General features: G+C 41.3%; 1 protein-coding gene across 1 annotated transcript in view; it reads left to right on the top strand.

The window, feature by feature from the left end:
- The window catches only part of iqsec2b (IQ motif and Sec7 domain ArfGEF 2b), a 63,840-nt gene that overhangs the window by 32,883 nt on the left and 8,457 nt on the right, over nt 1–22,500 (top strand). The window contains 13 exon segments of the mRNA XM_034086154.2: nt 9,276–9,561; nt 11,545–11,862; nt 12,097–12,282; nt 12,285–12,353; nt 12,355–12,459; nt 12,461–13,155; nt 14,330–14,491; nt 15,680–15,802; nt 16,346–16,512; nt 18,835–18,974; nt 19,060–19,185; nt 20,110–20,209; nt 20,900–21,061. Of these exon segments, the coding sequence (XP_033942045.1) occupies nt 9,276–9,561; nt 11,545–11,862; nt 12,097–12,282; nt 12,285–12,353; nt 12,355–12,459; nt 12,461–13,155; nt 14,330–14,491; nt 15,680–15,802; nt 16,346–16,512; nt 18,835–18,974; nt 19,060–19,185; nt 20,110–20,209; nt 20,900–21,061 (2,639 nt within the window).

The following is a 22,500-nucleotide window of genomic DNA, read 5'->3' as shown; positions in this document are numbered from 1 at the left end:
AATACACTTGATATAAGATATATTAACTTAAGAAGTAACAACGCAGTGAGATATATAGGAGTCTTATTTTTTTGACAATGCATCAATGACTATTGAAGCATCTTATTTTGAGTTGTATCTCAGAGGAAACACATGTTTTAGGGTTGATGCTAATACTTTTTTACTTTTACTTCTGTAACATTTTGAAGCAGGATTTTTACTTGTAACTGAGTATTCCTACACTCTACTTTTTTTTTTACAATATCTGAGTTTATATATATTATTAGTATATATTTTACTCAAATACAAGGTCTGAGTACTTCTACTTTTACTCAAGTACAAGATCTGAGTACTTCTACTTTTACTCAAGTGCAAGATCTGAGTACTTCTACTTCTACTCAAATACAAGGTCTGAGTACTTCTACTTTTACTCAAGTACACGATCTGAGTACTTCTACTTTTACTCAAGCACAAGATCTGAGTACTTCTACTTTTACTCAAGTACAAGATCTGAGTACTTCTACTTTTACTCAAGTACAAGATCTGAGTACTTCAACTTTTACTCAAGCACAAGATCTGAGTACTTCTACTTTTACTCAAACACAAGATCTGAGTACTTCTACTTTTACTCAAGTACAAGATCTGAGTACTTCAACTTTTACTCAAGCACAAGATCTGAGTACTTCTACTTTTACTCAAACACAAGATATGAGTACTTCAACTTTTACTCAAACACAAGATCTGAGTACTTCTACCTTTACTCAAGAACAAGATCTGAGTACTTCTACCTTTACTCAAGTCCAAGATCTGAGTACTTCTACTTTTACTCAAGCACAAGATCTGAGTACTTCTACTTTTACTCAAACACAAGATCTGAGTACTTCAACTTTTACTCAAGCACAAGATCTGAGTACTTCTACTTTTACTCAAACACAAGATCTGAGTACTTCAACTTTTACTCAAGCACAAGATATGAGTACTTCAACTTTTACTCAAACACAAGATCTGAGTACTTCTACCTTTACTCAAGAACAAGATCTGAGTACTTCAACTTTTACTCAAGCACAAGATCTGAGTACTTCTACTTTTACTCAAACACAAGATCTGAGTACTTCAACTTTTACTCAAGCACAAGATATGAGTACTTCAACTTTTACTCAAACACAAGATCTGAGTACTTCTACCTTTACTCAAGAACAAGATCTGAGTACTTCTACCTTTACTCAAGTCCAAGATCTACTGTATGCACTTACAGGATCTGCTTTCCTCTCCACTTTATACACTGTTTATTTTTTAAATATATCTGTGCAGCATCTCATCTACCATTCCTCCTCCGTTGCTCCTTAAATAGAGGAGGGAGGGGGTTGCTTAGTGACGGTTGCTTAGTGACCTCTGTGGGCGGTGAGGCAGTTGTTAGGAGTGGAAGCGTAGTTGCCATGACGACGTATTGACTGTTACTGAGGAGGTGGGTGTGGAAGATGCTCCACAGGTTGTGAACGACAATCTGCATAATGTGAAATAACAGCAGATATCCGTCTCAACAGCACGTGTGGGTTTATTTAAAAATGGAAGCGGGGGTTATTATCTACGATTGGTTCCTATTTACACTTTGTTTACACTGTGAGAACAGAAGATTCTGGGTCCGAAATCTGCTTAATTCCCTGCAAATAGTACATGTTTTTTTAGATACTATTAATAATATTATTATTGAAGATGATGCCATATTTATTGAAGATTTTACACTATAAATATTCACCAAAATTATTTAAAATATATTTGCAGTGTAAAATCTTCAATAAATATGGCATCATCTTCAATAACTTTACTATTATACAGTATAAATATTCACCAAAATTATTCCAAACCATATTCTTCCAAACTCTCTGATGTAGTATGAGCAACAGGAGACTATTGATGTGTGTAATGAGTTTAGTAGTAATATACTGTAGAATAGTGAAGTGATTGAATATTATTGTATTCTCTTTTTTCAGAGTTGCACTTTGCAGACGGTCCCTGAGCACTCATTTCTTCTCCGGCTGCAGACAGAGACCAATGTAATGTGTCCAGCTCGGAGCGAGGACGGCGCATATTGGCTTTTTTTGATCAACATGTGATTGTAGTTCGTTGTCAACCTTACCACGGTACTTAGGAGACGTCATTTGTGTCTGAATAACGTTTTGTTCATGAGTTATTGATCCGTGAAATCAGAATCTGCCAATACCGTTCTAACTTTACTCAACTACATTTCAAACCGTGCATTTTCAGCAGCCGAATCAAGTGCCTTTTGCTAAGGATGACACTGTGCTTAACTGCAAGGGATTGCAGAATATCATTATAATTCATACCCAAATGAAAATCAAATCAAATCAAAATGATCCATGCTTCGCGATAATAGCCGTAGCCTACGGTACAGAGTTTAGCTAGTGTTGTCATGGTTGTCACTCAGTCATCAGTTTCTATATAGACTATCTGGATTTAGTTATTGCGTACTAATTATTGTGTTCCCACGAATTCCCAGTGTTCATTGTGCACACCGCCACCAAATCAAACAAATGTATTGGACCAAAACAAGCAAGCAGGACAAATAACAAAAATATATAATCTGAATCCATCCAAGAGTTATGTAATCAACACAAAGACAAATCAATGAATAATAAATAAGGCAATGAACCAAATGTATGAGTGGGTGTGAGAGGGCACACTTTGAGACAGAAGAGTCAGTTCTAAACAGATGTAAATCTGTGAAGCTGATATGACCCTCTGAGCTGTGGTGATGTGTGTGTTCCTGCAGATGTCAGGATTGTGTCGCGTATCGATCTCTGTGTTTCAGCACGACTCTGAGTGCTTCTCACTTCTCTTATTTTTCATTTCCTCGCTCCTCGGGCTCTGTATCACTGGAAGTTGATTTGTCTGCGCCATCTTGAGTACCGTCCCAGTGGCCTTATTTTTGATAACGGAGGATCGAGGAGCGATAATCGAGGAACTACCAGACCATCCTCCGGCGAAATCCTCAGACACTCGCCCCGCCCCCTTACTGTGTATCGCTCACTGATTGGACGATGCAGCGCATGCACTGATCTGGCTGCTGTCAGACGATCAGCTGTGCGGCGTCATCACGAACGGACGTCGCTTCACGTGGCGCTCCGGAGGAAACCAGGGTTGCGGTCGGATAATCCAAAAATCAGCTCCTAAATTCTAACCCTATCTCCTATTCCTTGACCTCTGAGTGAAACGTCACGGGGTTAAGGGATAGTGGATAGGAGAATTCAAAAGGACTTAGGAGAAGAGACTGCAGTACTTTAGAGAATCCGAATGCATTTTCACTATCCGACGTGTTTATGATGCGCCAGCGGACGTCATGAATGTGCGTCTGCTGCTGCTGTGGGGTAACTATGGAAACTACAGTTTTCTATACAGCGGACTACAACATGGATGTTCAATAAGAACGAGGGACTACCGTAAACTCATCTAGAGACTCTGCACCGTGCTCTGATGCTGCTGCTTTGCTTTATGAACGTGGACAACAGAGAAACAGATTCTTCATGACCAAAGTTGGAATTGAAATAAAAAAGGAAAGTGAAACTTATGCTCGTCGTCACCCTCTCCCTCCGGTCCACGTTAATACCAATGATCCCAATACGTATGATTGTATGAACTAAAGATCTTAAAATCAATACAGATGTATTTATTATAAACGTTAGTCCTTAACATCTATCACTGTGTATATCACCATTCAAACATCTTTTAAAAGTTGAACAAACCCCACAGCTCAGTAAAGACTGAAATGTTGACTTTATTTGATCATTTCAGTGAAAACTAACGTTCATATTTCTCTTTTTGATTATAATACTGATTAACGTTCAAAACAAAGCACTTTGGCAACTTACCACCTATGTTTTAAAATGCTTAATAAGCACTGTAACTTTCATGATATCATTTCTCGGTCATAATCGGTTGTTTCCGTGAACGGCCGACTGTTGAGTGACGGCAAATGCTGCGGCCGCAAGGCATTGTGGGGCAGCATTTTCTCCTCTCCTTTCGGGTAGGGAGGTCCAGTGGTTCCTAAGCTAAAGGAGGGTATAAAGGAAGTTTGAAACCGTCTTTCCTATCATCTTGACTAGAGAATTCGAACGGCACTTATTATGGCTGCCAGTGACGGACTTCCGGGTCATTTCACTCCGTTAGGAAGGTTCCTAAGCGAAATGGACTATTCGACTTCAGCCCACGTCCCATTGCTCTTAAAACTCATTTCCCTGCTTCTCGTGGTTTCCTTGCATCTCTCCATGCTTCCCTGGTGGGAGGAAAACAACACAAGTGAGAGACACAAGGAATCCATTTAACTGAAGTGAGATGCACCTTCTGTTTCTGCTGCAGCTTCCTCGCTGTTGCTGTTTCGACTCAACACACATTTAGCCGCTCATGTGCAGGATGTCCGGCCGCATTGTGCTGAGTTTCCCCCCAACCCCGACCCACTCCAAAGACCCTGAGGCTTTGTCAACATGTTTAAATTCCAGCATCAACTACTGATGAACCCTGGCTAAGTGACATTTTATGGATATGTTGTAAGATATTTAATGCATAACAAAAATAGCAAAGTGAACTGACGAACTGTAGAACTGCAGGAAGATATATATATTTATAAATTAGTCATTTTGGGCAGACAATGTTTTTAATGCAACTTTCCATCCGTATCATGTATTTTATTTATTTGACACAATAATACATATGTTATAGTCTTATTCTTATACCATCAGATGAAACAATATGCATGCATTTGTCTGACACCCTTAACACCATGACCTCTTAAGCCTTAATATCTCGGGGTCAGTGCCCTACAAGATCCAAACTAACAAATTAAAATACCTTACCTTAGTTATTTCCCGCTTCCCTGAGGAGCTTTTTCCAACTGGTCCTGTTTTTGGAACAGGAAGTCTCTGCGATCCGACACAAAGAGGCAGGGAGGAGCCGGCATGTTTGTCCTCATAAAGAAAGTTCCATGTCACTCCTTTTATTGCCTTCTGCATGAATGTTTGAGACTAACGGAAAAAACCACGACACCGCCAGCTCCTGCAGGATTTGCATATCTCCCATGTACGGTGGCTGAGAGGTGCAATCGACAATTACAAAGTATGAAACACTTTAACAAAGCTTGAGACAAATTGACATTTAATAAAACAAATTGACATTAGCAAAACACTTTTACCAGTGAAAAAACTATTTAACAAGATGCGAAACACTTTCACAAAACTAGAGACACATTTACAAGTGTCGAAACACTTTAACATTTCCCGAAACAGGTACCGGCGGTCTATCCGTCCAAACAAACTTAAATTTGTGTCAATCCCTTGCACATCACTTCTGGTATGATGGGCATTTCCTTTCCGGTTTGATTCTCTAGTTTGTTAAAGTGTTTCGGGAAATGTTAAAGTGTTTCGGGAAATGTTAAAGTGTTTCTGGAAATGTTAAAGTGTTTCTGGAAATGTTAAAGTGTTTCGACACTTCTAAATTTGTCTAGCTTTGTACAAGTGTTTTGCATCTTGTTAATTTGTTTGTGTCAATGTGAAATCGTTTTTTCTTTGGAAAAAGTGTTTTGCTAATGTCATTTTGTTTTAGAAAATGTAAATTTGTCTCAAGCTTTTTTAAAGTATTTCACACTTTGTAATTGTCAGCACCTCTCAGCCACCGTACACAGGGCTCCTCCGACGCATCTGACCCTGGATCTGCAGCAGCTCCTTTTCATGGCACAGCTGACAGAAAGGGGGCGTGGCTAACAAAACACGTCGGAAATGTAGGCAGGCAGGAACATGACACTGTTCTCCAAAAACACCCACTGACTAATGGACCTGTGGTGGGATTTGTCTGGGGAAACATGAGCAGCAGGACTCGGGAGGATCTGTGGACTTAAATCCGGCTGAGTTTTTATTGTTTTGTTGTTTGGATTCAAATTCAGCTAAAGTTCGTTGGGGATTTGGCTGCAAATCTTAGCTGCTAGCTTTGTATGCAAGTAAATCTGGGAGGAGATATATTCTGTCTCACTATTCTGTTTGTTTTACACTTACATGACCTCATCTTTCTTGTTAGTATAGTGTTTGAGTTGCGTGTGTTTAAGTGGTTGTTGGCTCCTAAAAATCAGCTTGTAACAATGTGTGTGTCATAAGGATACACTACTAAGTTTTTATTGTTTTGCATTTGAATCCAGCTAACGTTTTTGGGCGATTTGGTTGCAAATGTTAGTTTCTAGCTTCAAGTAAGAGTTAATCTAAGACCCTCACTATTGTTTGCTTGTTTTACACTTGCTGCCAACATAATATAGTCTTTCCTGTCAGTATAGTGTTGAAAGTGTGTGTGTGTGTGTTTTAATGGTTGTTGGCTGCTTTAAAATCCACTACTAAGTCGTTATGGGTTTGCATTTGAATCGAGCTAAAGTTTGTTGGTGATTTGGTTGCAAATCTTAGCTGCTAGCTTTCCCTTCTGACTTGTGGTGAGTGAATCTGGGAGGAGTTGTTTTTTGTCAAAAGATATTTCAGTAACGGTAATAGTTGTGCTGCAAACATAACACTGCTGGTGTGTGTGTCTTTGTGGTTGCACAGATAAAGACACACTGAGTGGGACTGGAAGACAGGGAGAGGCAGGACATAACCTTTATCTCATATTTTGACTATAACAAGAGGAGGAATGTGTTTGGATCTTTAGCACCGCTTTGAGTCAAAAGTTCACCATGAATTCCAGAAGGATAAAGTTAACTACTCGGCGCACTAAACTTTACAAGTAAGTCCCTTTTTATTATTCCCGCTCTGAAGACGACACTGCAGGCACACACATGTTTTACATGCACTGGTCAATTAGGGGGATCTGTGGTATTTTGCTTCCTTCAGACCGGTGGAAAGAAAACACCCAGAATGCACTTTTAGGTTTGTGTCTGTATAGGTTTCATTCTGGCCTGATTTGCATTTTTAACATCCTTTTTTTAGAAAACAGGTCATCCAAAAAGCTATTGTTTTAATGAAATTGGGAAGTTTCATGGTGATATCTAGTCGTTACATGTTTCACCCTAACCATCATGTACAGAATATTCAAAATATTTAAAGATACCTTCTATTTTAACATTTCCCTGTAATACGTCAACAAAATGAAACAAGAATTGTTCAAATTTCTGGCCTGGAAATGTTTGCAAATTAGCACATATTTCATATTATAATGACATTTTCTGAAACATTACATTTCAGAAAACTTGCAATACAAAATTGTCTTAATGTCAGTAATCAACTGGGGAAGTTTCATTGTGAGTACTAACAGTTACATTTGACCCTATTTACCTGTAGTGTATGAAGTGAACATTATATTCAAAACAATGTGTTTTTCTGTTTTTGCACTGGTTAAAGAATTCTTATTTAAAGTTACGACTGTAAAACGTAAAGTTACCTTTATTTCAACCCGTTCTTCTAATATGTTACGCCCAGGTCTAGGGGAACCTAGGCGCAGCACAAATGTGCACTCTCCGCACTCTCCCCACTCTCCGCACTCTCCCCACTCTCCGCACTCTCCGCACTCTCCCAAGAAAGGGACAATGAGACAGAAAAATGCCTTTAATTTGAATTACCTGTTTGTTTTTAAAGGAGGCGAGACAACCCACATAAACAAATAACCCTGAGCATACATACATCTTGCCTAACAAAATAAGTAAAATAAAATACAGACTTCTTACCTAGCCTAATGAAAACACTGGATTTGAACAAAATAAAAGGGTGTCGCAAAGCGTGTCTTTCAAGACAGGTTGAATTAGCTTATCTTTACAAAGATACCAAAAAGTACAAAAGGACCGGTAATCGTTAGATTTAACGACACAGAACAATAGATCAGGTTTTCTACAACAGACACGGAGTAGGGAGAGAGAGGGCAGAGGAACTGCTTGGCTAAACAGGCACCACCTGCTCACACACACACACACACACACACACACACACACACACACACACACACACACACACACACACACACACACACACACACACACACACACACACACACACACACACACACAGAAGGTTTCTCAATTCTCTAATTTCCCCTCCTCGACTCCTGTGGGCGGGACTAGGACACGAAGATAGGAGTCGAGGAGGGGAATTAGAGAAATGAGAAACCTTACTAATGTCACAGCAGGATCTGGAGAAACGTGTCCATGCTTTTATCTTCAGTAGACTCGACTACTGCAATGGTGTCTTCACAGGTCTCACAGAAACATCTATTAGAAAGCTGCAGCTGATTCAGAACGCCGCTGCTCGAGTCCTCACTAACACTAAGAAAGTGGATCACATCACTCCTGTTCTGAAGTCTTTGCACTGGCTTCCTGTGTGTCAAAGAATAGATTTCAAAATACTGCTGCTGGTTTATAAAGCACTGAATGGTTTAGGCCCAAAATACATTTCTGACCTGCTGCTAAATTATGAACCATCCAGATCTCTCAGGTCTTCAGGGACTGGTCAGCTTCCTGTCCCCAGAGTCAGAACTAAACATGGAGAAGCAGCGTTCAGTTATTATGCTCCAAATATCTGGAACAAACTCCCAGAAACCTGCAGGTCCGCTGCAACTCTGACTACTTTTAAATCCAGGCTGAAGACTTTTCTCTTTGTCGCTGCTTTTAATTGAACTATTCATATCTTAGACTGCACTGTAACTTTTATCCATGTATTTTTTATTTTAATGTTTATTTTATTAGCTTTTCTTTTTAATGACAGATTTTAAATGCCATTTTCTTAATGTCTTTCATTTTTTGTAAAGCACTTTGAATTGCCTTGTGCTGAAAAGTGCTATATGAATAAACTTGCCTTGCCTTCCTGACTCTCACAGGAGGGGAAATATCCACACACAAATGACCCAGGGTCATAACAAATATGTCAACACAATGAAACAAGGGTTTTAAAAACTAGGACTTTGAACCTGGCTTTATCCAATACTCACATTTCTGTTCTGGAAGTGTTTGCAAATCAGCACATATGTCGTACTAAAATGCATTATTTGCGTATTTAAACTTACAATTTCAAAATACTTCCAATACAAAAAACGATTGTCTTTCATTTTGATAACTGTAAATTCAATTCTTTACCATTTCACCTGTAGTGTCTGAATTTCACAATCTGTTTTTTGGACTGAAAAGCCTTTGATTCTAATATGTCAACAACTTCCAATACAAAACATAATTGTCTTAATGAAAGTAATCAACTGGGTAAGTTTCATTGTGATATCTACCAGTTATTCTTTTTACCCTATTCACCACTAACGGCTTCTTTCCCCTGCAGTGTGGAGGGGAATCCTCCAGAGACGGGCCCCCGTAAAGACGTCTCCTTCATCCAGCAGACCCCCTACCTGCGGGGGTCTGAGCGGTACTCTGACAGCCCTGTGGCCCCCGGCTCCAGGGACCCCTCCCTCGTGTCGGGCCCCAGCTCAGCGAGCCTGGCCTGGGCCCTGCGGAGCCGCCACCAGCCCGCCAGCTTGGCCCTCCGCAAGCAGGAGGAAGAGGAGAACAAGAAGTGCAAGGCGCTGTCCGACAGCTACGAGCTCTCCACTGACCTGCAGGATAAGAAGGTAACTAAGTACATTTACTCGAGTGAATGGAGGGTAGGACAGGAGCAAGTTTTAAATATAATTAGTTGGAAGAAAGATGTATGACTCTTTTATTTTTGCCTAACCCTGCATACCTGACACCACAAAATGCTGACGTTTTTATTTTGAATTGTTTCTGAATATCTAAAGATTCTGACTTTTTTCAGAAAATCTCAGAATTCAGACTTTTTCTCAACATTCTCACTTTTTTGTGAACATTTCTGATTCAAAATGTTGACTACTTTCAGAAAATCTCAAAATTCTGAAATTTCTTTTACATTCTGACTTTTTTCTCAACTTTCTGACATTTTTGTGAAAATCTCCAAATTCCGACTTTTTTCAGAAAATGGAAATGTTGACTGATTTCTGAAAGTCTCAACGTTCTGACTTTTTTCAGAAAATCTAAAAATTCTGACTTTTTCCTCAACGTTCTGACTTTTTTGTGAACATTTCTGATTCAAAATGTTGACTACTTTCTGAAAATCTCAACGTTCTGACTTTTTTTTAACATTCTGACTTTTTTCTCAACGTTCTGACTTTTTTCAGAAAATCTCAGAATTCAGACTTTTTCTCAACAATCTCACTTTTTTGTGAACATTTCTGATTCAAAATGTTGAGTTTTTCTGAAAATCTAAATGGTTGACTACTTTCAGAAAATCTCAAAATTCAGAAATTATTTTTACATTCTGACTTTTTTCTCAACGTTCTGACTTTTTTCAGAAAATCTCAGAATTCAGACTTTTTCTCAACATTCTCACTTTTTTGTGAACATTTCTGATTCAAAATGTTGACTACTTTCAGAAAATCTCAAAATTCTGAAATTTCTTTTACATTCTGACTTTTTTCTCAACTTTCTGACATTTTTGTGAAAATCTCCAAATTCCGACTTTTTTCAGAAAATGTAAATGTTGACTGATTTCTGAAAGTCTCAACGTTCTGACTTTTTTCAGAAAATCTAAAAATTCTGACTTTTTCCTCAACGTTCTGACTTTTTTGTGAACATTTCTGATTCAAAATGTTGACTACTTTCTGAAAATCTCAACGTTCTGACTTTTTTTTAACATTCTGACTTTTTTTCTCAACGTTCTGACTTTTTTCAGAAAATCTCAGAATTCAGACTTTTTCTCAACATTCTCACTTTTTTGTGAACATTTCTGATTCAAAATGTTGAGTTTTTCTGAAAATCTAAATGGTTGACTACTTTCAGAAAATCTCAAAATTCAGAAATTATTTTTACATTCTGACTTTTTTCTCAACGTTCTGACTTTTTTCAGAAAATCTCAGAATTCAGACTTTTTCTCAACATTCTCACTTTTTTGTGAACATTTCTGATTCAAAATGTTGACTACTTTCAGAAAATCTCAAAATTCTGAAATTTCTTTTACATTCTGACTTTTTTCTCAACTTTCTGACATTTTTGTGAAAATCTCCAAATTCCGACTTTTTTCAGAAAATGTAAATGTTGACTGATTTCTGAAAGTCTCAACGTTCTGACTTTTTTTAAGAAAATCTAAAAATTCTGACTTTTTCCTCAACGTTCTGACTTTTTTGTGAACATTTCTGATTCAAAATGTTGACTACTTTCTGAAAATCTCAACGTTCTGACTTTTTTTTAACATTCTGACTTTTTTCTCAACGTTCTGACTTTTTTCAGAAAATCTCAGAATTCAGACTTTTTCTCAACATTCTCACTTTTTTGTGAACATTTCTGATTCAAAATGTTGACTTTTTCTGAAAATCTAAATGGTTGACTACTTTCAGAAAATCTCAAAATTCAGAAATTATTTTTACATTCTGACTTTTTTCTCAACGTTCTGACTTTTTTCAGAAAATCTCAGTATTCTGACTTTTTCTCAAAATTCTAACTTATGTAAGATTTTGAAGTCTGGATTTTGAGCCCCAGTGAATATTGTGCAGATGATGGATTCCTTTTCCTCATTCTTCTCTTCCTCCCCCTTCTTCCAGGTGGAGATGCTGGAGAGGAAGTACGGCGGCTCCTTCGTCAGTCGCAGAGCAGCGAGGACCATCCAGACGGCCTTCAGACAATATCGCATGAACAAGAACTTTGAGCGCCTGCGCAGCTCGGCGTCAGAGAGCCGCATGACGCGCCGCATCATCCTGTCCAACATGAGGCTGCAGTACTCCTTCGACGAGCGGCAGCCGCAGCAGCAGGCCCAAACTCAGACCAGCTTCACCCACAACGTGGCCATCGGACCCCCCCACTCCCCAGACCCCGACCGGCCCGGAGACTACACACACCTGGAGGACTCCTTCTCCAAACAGGTGACGTCTATACACACTCTTTGTAATGTGCATCAACAAAAACACACCTGGTAGCTGTACCTTGGCCAACAATGTTTGCTGCTATGGAACTTTATTTGATCCAAGATAAGTAGTAAATGTGTTGTAATAACAAGTCGGGATACTCCATTCATTCATTGTTCCTTTAAAAACTATGTTGTATAACATGTGAGCTAAACCCAGTCAGTCTGCTGACCTCCTCCGCTCCCCCTCCAGGTGAAGTCTTTAGCCGACTCCATAGACGACGCCCTCACCTGCCGCGCGGGTCGCGATGACTCCCAGGAGGGCAGCAGGGAGAGGGGGGGTCTCAGCGAGGACTTTGAGGAGTGTGTGTGGAGCAGCAGCAGCAACCCGTCCTCCCAGCGGGGGGCGGGGGGGCGCGCCCGGGGGGCGGGGGGGGGGCCCTCAGCATGCACGGAGACAGCACCGCCACCTCCTACAGCGATGTCACGCTCTACATGGACGACGGTATGCCCCTCCTCCCCGCTGTCCCTGGACCGGGGCCCCAGCAGCACGGACACAGAGTACTGGGGCCCCGGCGGGGGGGTGAGCGGGCGTGAGGACAGCCGGGACACGGAGGGGGGGGGGCAGCGGTAACAGCCGACGCAGCACCCCCTGCACCGAGTGCCGGGACTACCGTCTGAGAGGAGCCCACCTGCCGCTGCTCACCATCGAGCCGCCCAGCGACAGCTCGGTGGACATGAGCGACCGCTCGGACCGCGGCTCCCTGACCCGGCAGCTGGTGTACGAGCAGGAGCCGGTAGGGGGGGGAGGGTCTCCTCAGGGGACCCTCAAACACTCCCCCAACACAGGAGCCCGGCCCCCGCCCTCGCCAGCGGCCGCTCAGGGTCAGACTCGGCCTCCAGGCAGAGTCATCCCCACTCACATCCCCCACCAGGTGGCCTCTCACCACCACCACCACCACCCCATCCACCACCACCAGTACCCCGACACCCCCTCCTCCTCCTCCTCCCCCCAGCAGCCCCCCACCACCCCCCTGTCCTCCTCCTCCTCCACAGCGCTGCCCTCTGGAGGTCTGGAGCAGCCGTGTTGCTCGGACGGAGACAACGACTCGCTCAACTCCACCACCAACTCCAACGAGACGGTGAACTGCAGCTCGGGCTCCTCGTCCCAGGACAGCCTGCGGGAGCCGCTGCCGCCCCTCGGGAAGCAGACGTACCAGAGGGAGTGCCGGCACAGCTGGGACTCGCCCCCCTTCAACAGCGACGTGGTGCAGAGGAGGCAGTACCGCATCGGACTCAACATGTTCAACAAGTGAGACCCTGTTTCAAGATGCAAGGCTTTATTGTCATTTGTTCATGTTTTATTGTGTTGCACTGTTGGAGGAGCCTCTGACCGAAGATGTCCATTGTCATAACTACACTGTAGCTATGGATACATATGGATGGATGGATGGATGGATGGATAGGTAGTTTGATGGATGGATGGATGGATAGATAGATAGTTGGATGGATGGATAGAGGGATAGATGGATGGATAGATAGATAGGTAGTTTGATGGATGGATGGATAGATGGCTGGCTGGCTCGCTGGCTGGAGCGCTCGCATCGATGGCTCTCTGGCTAGGGTCGTTTGCATTGCTGGCTGGATGGCTCAGATGGATGGATCGGTCGTTTGCTAGATGGCTAGCTCGCTGGCTGCTGGATCGCTGGCTGGCTCGCTTGCTGGCTGGCTAGCTGGCTGGCTAGCTCGCTCGACTGGCTCCTGTCTCGGTCGTTTGCTCGCTGGCTGGCTCGCTCGCTGGCTGCTGGCGTCGCTGGACTGGCTCGCTGGCTGGCTCGCTGGCTGGCTCGCTCGCTGCTACGCTGGCTCGGTCGTTGCTGGCTGGCTGGCTCGGCTGCTGGCTGCTGGCTCGCTGGCTGGCTCGCTCGCTGGCTCGGTCGTTTGCTCGCTGGCTGGCTCGCTCGCTGGCTGCTGGCTCGCTGGCTGGCTCGCTTGCTGGCTGGCTCGCTGGCATGGCTCGCTCGCTCGCTGGCTCGCTGGCTCGGTCGTTTGCTGGCTGGCTGGCTCGGCTGCTGGACTGGATAGATTGATGCTCGCTGGCTGGACTCGCACAGTACTTTCTATGATCCCAATTTGGGAAATGTTTGCGTTGCAGCAGCATAAAAAACCAAGGCAATGTACATAAGAGAAATTAAGACCCTAGAAATAAACAGTCCAAAAATATTTCTGAAATAGAAATAAAATGGCATTAAAAAATATATATACATGTGGTAACATAAACATGTGGAAATACAAATTTCCAGTAGCAAATATAATGCAGGATATTATTGTGCAAGAAATGGTGATCATCCAACTGGTCACGTTGTTTTCTTTTTTTATTACTTTCATATTTTATTCTATGTAAATACTGCTGTATTTTACTATATGTTTTATTATTTGTATGTATGCACCATGATTCTGATATCTGTGTTTCTCTCTGACTGCAGGAAGCCAGAGAAGGGGATCCAGTACCTGATCGAGAGAGGATTCGTATCGGACACTCCGGTGGGGGTCGCTCGCTTCATCCTGGAGAGGAAGGGCCTCAGCCGGCAGATGATCGGAGAGTTCCTGGGAAACCGACAGAAACAGTTCAACAAAGATGTTTTGGAGTGAGTGAGGGGACAGAAAACACAGAACAAGAGCATCAGTAGGGTTTCAAGCGGTCATGATAGTCAGAAAAAACGACATGTCACAAAATATCTTTAGAATGGAGAAAAATGTAAGGAATATAATGCTTTATATATTTTTTCTGACCAAATGGAGAACGTAGAAGTTCTCTCATGCCTTCACAGTAAATGAAGAATAAAAAGAAACAAGAAAAGTCATGTTGAATTGAAGTAAATACAGCAACATTATATTATAACTCTCACACAACTCGTGCAGCATAATCCAGATCTCATTCATGCAGTTATATTCTCACTAACCCACAAACTATTTCCAATCAGATCTTCCATGTAAAAACGTGCAAAGACGAGTAACATGCCTGCACAAGCTCGAGGCTTTATGTGGAAGTAGTTTTGCTGTTATATACCATGGAGCCTTCAATTCAATTCCCATTTTTGTATTTGTTCACCGTGGATGCATGCGAGACAAACAAAATGTTCTTTAAGAATTCAAGGTAATATAATGGATATATTAATGATCATTGTTGGGTGAAGTATTCCTTTAATATTTACATAATACAGATATAGACTCATAACTAGGGCTGCTCAATTAATTGTATTTAATTGCAATTACGATTTTGGCTTGCAACGATTACGAAAAACAACGTAATCGAAATAAAACGATAATATTTTTCAGTTGAATTAAACTTAAATAATAAACTGTTAAAAACATACTGTTAACATTTTGTTCAATAAATGGATGTTTTCAAAGTAAATGGATAATCGATTTTAATAATCGTGATATCAATTATTGACCCAAATAATCGAGATTATGATTTTTGCCATAATCGAGCAGCCGTACTCATAACACATGTTCTTATCTTTTAAAACTTGCTTTTTTTAAGGAAATTATGCAAATAATAATTGCGTGGGTAAAGCATTAGAGTAACTTTCAAAACAGATCATTTCATGGCTACATTAATTCTACCTTGAGGCAATCCCCCCCCCACACACATATTTATGGATAATATGTGACACAGTTGTTTTAAGAGAGTCGATTGTTTGCCGTCTGATGTGAAGCGACCTGCGCTGGTCTGTACTGCACTTCGGTGTTTTTAAATCATCTGTTTAACTAAATGTGACTTGAATGGACTGGCTCTGATATGAGACGTGCCCCTGTGCCGTGTGTTGCAGCTGTGTGGTGGATGAGATGGACTTCTCAGGGATGGACCTGGACGACGCTCTCAGGAAGTTCCAGGCTCAGATTAAAGTTCAGGGAGAGGCTCAGAAGGTGGAGCGGCTCATCGAGGCGTTCAGGTGTGTGTGCGTGTGGTGTGTGTGCGTGTGTGCGTGCGTGTGTGTGTGGTAGGTACAGTGTTTAAACAGAGATGGGAGACGTACTCAGATCTTGTACTTGAGTAAAAGTAGAAGTACTCAGATCTTGTACTTGAGTAAAAGTAGAAGTACCAGAGTGTAGGAATACTCTGGTACAGTAAAAGTCCTGCATTCAAAATGTTCCTCAAGTAAAAGTAGAAAAGTATTCTCATCTAAATATAGTGAAAGTAGCGACAGTAAAAGTAGTCGTTGTGCAGATTGGTCCATTTCAGAATAATATATATGATATGTTTTATAATGATTGATCATGAAAGTCTGATTTAACACTTGATTATATTTAACATCATTCATCCACATCTGTAAAGTAACTGAAAGTATTAAATACATGTAGTGGAGTAGAAGTACACCATGTTATAAAATGGAGATACTCGTGTACAGCACAAGTCCCTTAAAATAGTACTTAAGTAAAAGTACTTAGTTACTTTACCCCACTGTGTTTAACGTGTTCTTCCTGTCTCCTCTCAGTCAGAGGTACTGTGTGTGTAATCCCACGCTGGTCCGGCAGTTCCAGAACCCGGACACCATCTTCATCCTGGCCTTCGCCATCATCCTCCTCAACACGGACATGTACAGCCCCAACGTGAAGGCGGAGAGGAAGATGAAGCTGGAGGACTTCGTCAAGAACCTGAGAGGTGCTTACGGGCAGAAAAGACACACACTTATAGTGTTTCGTCCCCTTATAATAAAAGAGCAAGTGTTTGTGATGTCACTATGTTCCCGAGGTAAACAAAGGAGTCCAATGAACGCGTTTCAGGAAGGGAATGTCTGTTGGAGAAACTCCCTCTGGAGGGAACACAAGGATTTCAGAAAAGAACACACACACTTTAAACACAAACTAGGCAGTATGAATGATGTCTTTATGGGTGGAAGCCTCATGATTCTATATAAGGGAACATTTAGTCCCCTTAAAATGAAAGAGCAAGTGTTACATGTTGATGTCACTATGTTACGGACGTAAACAAAGTCAATTCCATCTGGAGGGAACTTTTAGATTATAGCCTTAGCAGACCATTTTTTTTTGGGGGGTGGGGGAACTCAAACTTTTATTTTGAACTCCCGATTTTCTAACGCTGTGCATGCAGTCGGCGTTGGACTGGAAGTACCGGAGACCATAAACGGTTTTGAAAACTTCTGTCACGTAGTGATCATCTTCTCATTAAAACATCTTTGCTGATGTTTTTTCGAGTCTCCTGACCAATCAGAATCAAGATAGTTGCCGGAAGTCCCCACGGAGAATAACTTTGCGGTAGAAATCTTCTTTAAACATCCATGGGTACAACTTCAGATCGAAATGAACACATAATGAAATATGACCCCCGGTCTGAGGACTGACGGGTCACAGAACAATGGGAGCTATCTACCCTTACCCACAATTTAAAGTAAGTCACACAGACTATCTCCTCTTTGCTCTTCTACAAACAATGGCATAACATATTATTAATATGTCGGGTAGCTAGCCATCATCTCATCTCACCTTTTTTTAAAAGCATACTTTAGTTCTGTGAAGGGATATATGCACTGTACTTCACTTTTATTAATATTGTATGCTGAAAAGCGTATATATTACAGCACGATTTTTTTGTTGAATAGATTTGAGTGCTTCAAAATGTTGGGTCGCGATGTATTGACCAGTTAAAAAGTGGGTCGCGAGGCCTGACCAGTTGAGAACCCCTGGTTTAGAGCACTTTACAGTAAAGGTGAAACCCCCCAAAACACCATAGGGCCTCTTTAATTGGACAGAATATCGTTCCAGTATCACACGTGAAGTCACTCTGAGCCCCTCTAAGCATTTCTGCTCCCGTCTCGTTCTTCTTTGCCTTGAACACATGTCTCCTGTTAGAAGAGCGACCATCCAAACATTAACTGTGATAGTGTTGTGTCAGTTTGCAGCTGCAGAGATAATGAACGTGCAGCTGCACATCACGGTGATCTGCTTCTCTTCAGCGTCACCGACATGTTTTCTGTTTCAAACGTGGAGGCTGCAGTTTGTTTACTTTCTCTCTTGTTCCCTGCGGTGTAACTCCAACACTAGCCTGCAAGCTGCTGTCAATCAAACGAGGTGCCCGAACATCCCCCGCCCCCAGAACAAAACATTTCTTCATTTCAATAATACAAAAACATTAAGGATGAATAAATATAACCAGGTTGACTTCAAGACGGGATTTGGGCATTAGTCAACAACTCGACTAAAGGTTGCTACCCTTAAACTTATTTAAAAATATTATATTCTACATATAACGTTAATGTAAAACGAGGAAGTTTTGAGCAGAATGATAACTATATTCTCTTTTGGTACTAGGTTGTTTTTAAACAATGAAACATATTTTATAGGTTCCTTTTTTTTAATTCAGTGTTTTCTTTTCTCCGACGCATGCCGATATTATTATTGCCGGAAGAGAGGTTCATATATTAGCTTCCTTTATTTATTGTTTCCTTAACCTGAGCGACTTTTTAAATACATTAATATCTCTTTATCCCTCTGTGGGACGAATAAAGGTGTTCTGATTCCGATTCTAATTCATAATCCAAACATTACAAATATATATTTTTTGTTTTTTCCATTTAAATGAATGAAATCTTGACCATATATTTAAAAAGAGGTTATTTTCCACCACTTCTCATCAATACCACCTTTACAGGAAATACCCATATTGGGAACCAGTAGCCTAAAGGGACTATTTCTGATTAAGCTTCTGTTTAAAGGCCAGAAAACATTATAGAAACATCTCTATGGAGGAGGCTGTGGCTCAGTGGGTAGTGTGATGGACTTCAAATCAGGGGATAGCAAGTTCTAGGTCTAACAAAAAAGACTAAATGGGATCTCAGTTAAAGTTGGAGTTTTTTTAGACAGCTTTCAGATGCAGCTTGTTTGATAAACGTTGCATGTTCCAATACTTTTTGCATCAGATGCCCTCCTAACCCCCTCCCTCTCCTTGCCCCCCTCCCCTCTGAAGGAGTGGACAACGGGCAGGACATCCCGCGGGACCTGCTGGTGGGGATCTACCAGCGGATCCAGAAGTGGGAGCTGCGCACCAACGATGACCACGTGTCCCAAGTGCAGGCAGTGGAGAGAGTCATTGTGGGCAAGAAGCCTGTGAGCAACATACAATGCTTTGTGACATGTTGCCACGACTATAGTTTAAATTTTATTCATTTATTTGTGCTGTATCTGTCTGTAGGTGCTGTCGCTGCCCCACCGCCGGCTGGTGTGCTGCTGCCAGCTGTACGAGGTGCCGGACCCCAACAGACCCCAGAGGACGGGGGTGCACCAGAGGGAGGTGTTCCTGTTCAACGACCTCCTGGTGGTGAGGAACACTTTCACTTCAGCTTTTATTAACAACATTTTCAACACATAGACATCACCATGAAGCTTCCTAACTTTACTTTAAGGGCATTCTTATTTTACAAGTTTTCTGAAATGTTATGTTGAAATATGAAAATGAGGCAGTATCTTATCAAATATGAGAAAAATACTTATAAATTTCATTGAATAAATATATAATAATAATCACATACATTGTGCAAAATATACAACTCACGATATGAATTGCACATTAAAAGCATAACTTCTCAGAACAGAAATGTGAACATTGGATAAAGACCAGTTTCAAAAACATTTTATTTAGTTGATATGTTTGAGTCAAATCTCCGTTAATCAGAAAATACAATACAGCACAAATATGCAAATTACGTAATGCTAACTTTGGGTGAATTTAGGATAAATCTACGGACTCAAATAGACAAGATTCATAGAATAAACACCTACATGTACATTTTGGATGTTTTCTTTCACCTTTAAAAAAAAATCACAATCATTTACAAAATGCCATATATCTGGGCATTGAGGCTGTGGCTCAGTGGATAGTGCGATGGACTTCGAATCAGGGGGAAGCAAGTTCGAGTCCCACTGCAGTCAGCGTGTCGTTGTGTCCCTGAAGACACTTCACCCCAAATTGCTCCCGTGGGGATTGTCCACAGTACTGAATGTGTGCAAGTCGCTTTGGATAAAAGCGTCTAACAAGTGACATGTAATACAGGGCTATTCAATTAGTTTGGAATGGGGCCGGTTGATGAAAATGATCCAAAGCAAGGGGCCGGGAAAAAGATGGCTAGTAGATTCCTTTTTAACATTATACTCAAAGGGCCAGTAAATATCACCCCGGGGCCGGATTTGGCCCGCGGGCCGCCAGTTGAAGAGCCCTGATGTAATGTAATGTCTTTCCCCACAGGTGACCAAAATCTTCCAGAAGAAGAAAACCTCAGTGACTTACAGTTTCAGACAATCGTTCCCTCTGGTGGAGATGCAGGTGCACATGTTCCAGAACTCATGTGAGAAACGTTTTCCTACTTTTACTTGCCCTCTATGACAGGGGTGTCAAACTCAATGTCATGGCGGGCCACATCAGCATTATGGTTGCACTCAAAGGGCCGGTTGTAACTTTAAGACTATATAAATAATATACATAGATAAATATATCATAACATAACGTATTATATTACATGATTGCCTCTGCATTGGATTATTATCAGATAGGGTAATAACTTCATAATTAATAACGTCTGGGGCAAATAATTTAAAGTCTCTTCAGTGCGCACAAAATGAGATGCATTGTGGGACATGTAGTTTATGGACAACGTGCTTCTGTAAAGCGGCATGTAACCGTATAATAAACTTACGGGCCACATCAAGTGAAGTCACATCTTCTGGACATCTTCAAGTCATCATTAAAAACTCGCCTGTTCACCATGGCCTTTGACCCCTAACCCATCACAGTCCCCCTGCTTCCACTCCGATACTGCTTTATTTAATTTTTACTTTTTTATTTGCCCCTTTTTGTTTGTTTGTTTGTTCACCATGTAAAGCGGCCTTGGGTCCCTTGAAAGGCGCAATACAAATGTCATCTATTATTATTATTATTATTATTAAGTCACGGCCACATTTGGCACGCGGGCCTTGAGTTTGAAACCCCTGCCCCATGATTATTCAGTGTTTTATTCCTCGGTGTTCTCACCCCTCAGACTACCCTCACGGTATCCGCCTCACCACCGCCGTGCTCGAGGGGGAGAGGAAGGTCCTGATCGTGTTCATGGCCCCCAGTCAGCAGGACCGAACCCGCTTTGTGAGCGACCTCAGGGAGAGCATCGCTGAAGTGCAGGAGATGGAGAAATACAGGGTGGAATGTGAGTCTGCCCCCTGCTGGCCATCACCGTCAACTACAACCACATTTACTCAGATACTGTATTTAACCACAATTATGACGTACTTTTACTTTTCTTGATTATTTTATGCCACTACATTTTAGAGGCAAATATTGCAGATTTTACTTTACCATAATTATTTCACCCTTATAGTTCATTCCCCTTCATCCCTCAGAAACTAGGCAATTTAGAAAATACATTTGAATATTAATGCTTGAAAAAAGTTGTCCTGCTTTGTAGGATTATTATAAATCAATAGCAACATTAATCTCCTTTTATGAAACATATTTTTGCAAGTTACAAATCTATTCAAAATCTTAGAAAATAAGACTGTTTAATTGTGCATGAATTGATTTATTTCCCCAAAACCAATCCAGTAATATAAATACAAATATGTAAGGATTTAAAATTGCCTCATGAACTAAAACATTAGAACATACATATTTGTGAGAAACAGAATAATATAATATTGTAAAATATCACCTTTTTTTTTAGACTGTGGTATTTATACTTTAACTCCTATTGTCTTCGTCCCCCCTTACTTTGGTGTTCGCGGTCAAATTTGACCGGTCTTGTTTTAACTGCTATTACATTAACACAAAAACCATGAATCACCAAATTCCATTTAACACCCTTTCAAACTGTACATATTGTATCAGACTACTGGTACACATGAAGAACTGCAGTAAATACAAAGAACAGACACTGAACATGTATTGCGTGTGAAAGGTGTGATCCATGGGGGGGGATGGGCACATGAGCGGGAAATGTATCAAATTGTTCTGTGTGTGTGTGTGTGTGTGTGTGTGTGTGTGTGTGTGTGTGTGTGTGTGTGTGTGTGTGTGTGTGTGTGTGTGTGTGTGTGTGTGTGTGTGTGTGTGTGTGTGTGTGTGTGTGTGTGTGTGTGTGTGTGTGTGTGTGTGTGTGTGTGTGTGTGTGTGTCAGGTGTGATTCACATGGGGGGGTGGGCACATAAGGGGGTTTCACATCTAGAGCAGTGGTTCTCAACTGGTGGGTGGACTCGCGACTCAAAAGTGGGTCGCGGACCCGTTTAGAGTGGGTCGCGGTCGCGGATGTGTGAGTGAATTAAAAAAAAATTGAAAATAGAATTTATTTATTTTTTGGGGGGGGAAAAGTCAAACTTATTTTTTTGAAGGCCCGATTTTCTAACGCTGTACATGCAGGCAGTAGGCGTTGGACTGGAAGTACCGGAGACCTAAACGGTTTTCAAAACTTCTTTTGTAGTGATCATCTTCTCAAAAAAACATCTTTGCTGATGTCGACCCTGACCCACAATTTAAAGTAATTCACACAGACTCTCTCCTCTCTGCTCTTCTCTCTGTGAGGAGCCGCAAGCTGTCAGAACAAAGTGAAAAACAAACAATGGCATAAAATATTATAAATATGTCGGGTAGTAATAG

The sequence above is a fragment of the Pseudochaenichthys georgianus genome, chromosome 7 (assembly GCF_902827115.2).
Source record: "Pseudochaenichthys georgianus chromosome 7, fPseGeo1.2, whole genome shotgun sequence".
NCBI classification, from domain to species: Eukaryota; Metazoa; Chordata; class Actinopteri; order Perciformes; family Channichthyidae; genus Pseudochaenichthys; species Pseudochaenichthys georgianus.
The sequence above is the reverse complement of the archived record's forward strand: the minus strand, read 5'-3'. Positions and strand labels throughout refer to the sequence as shown.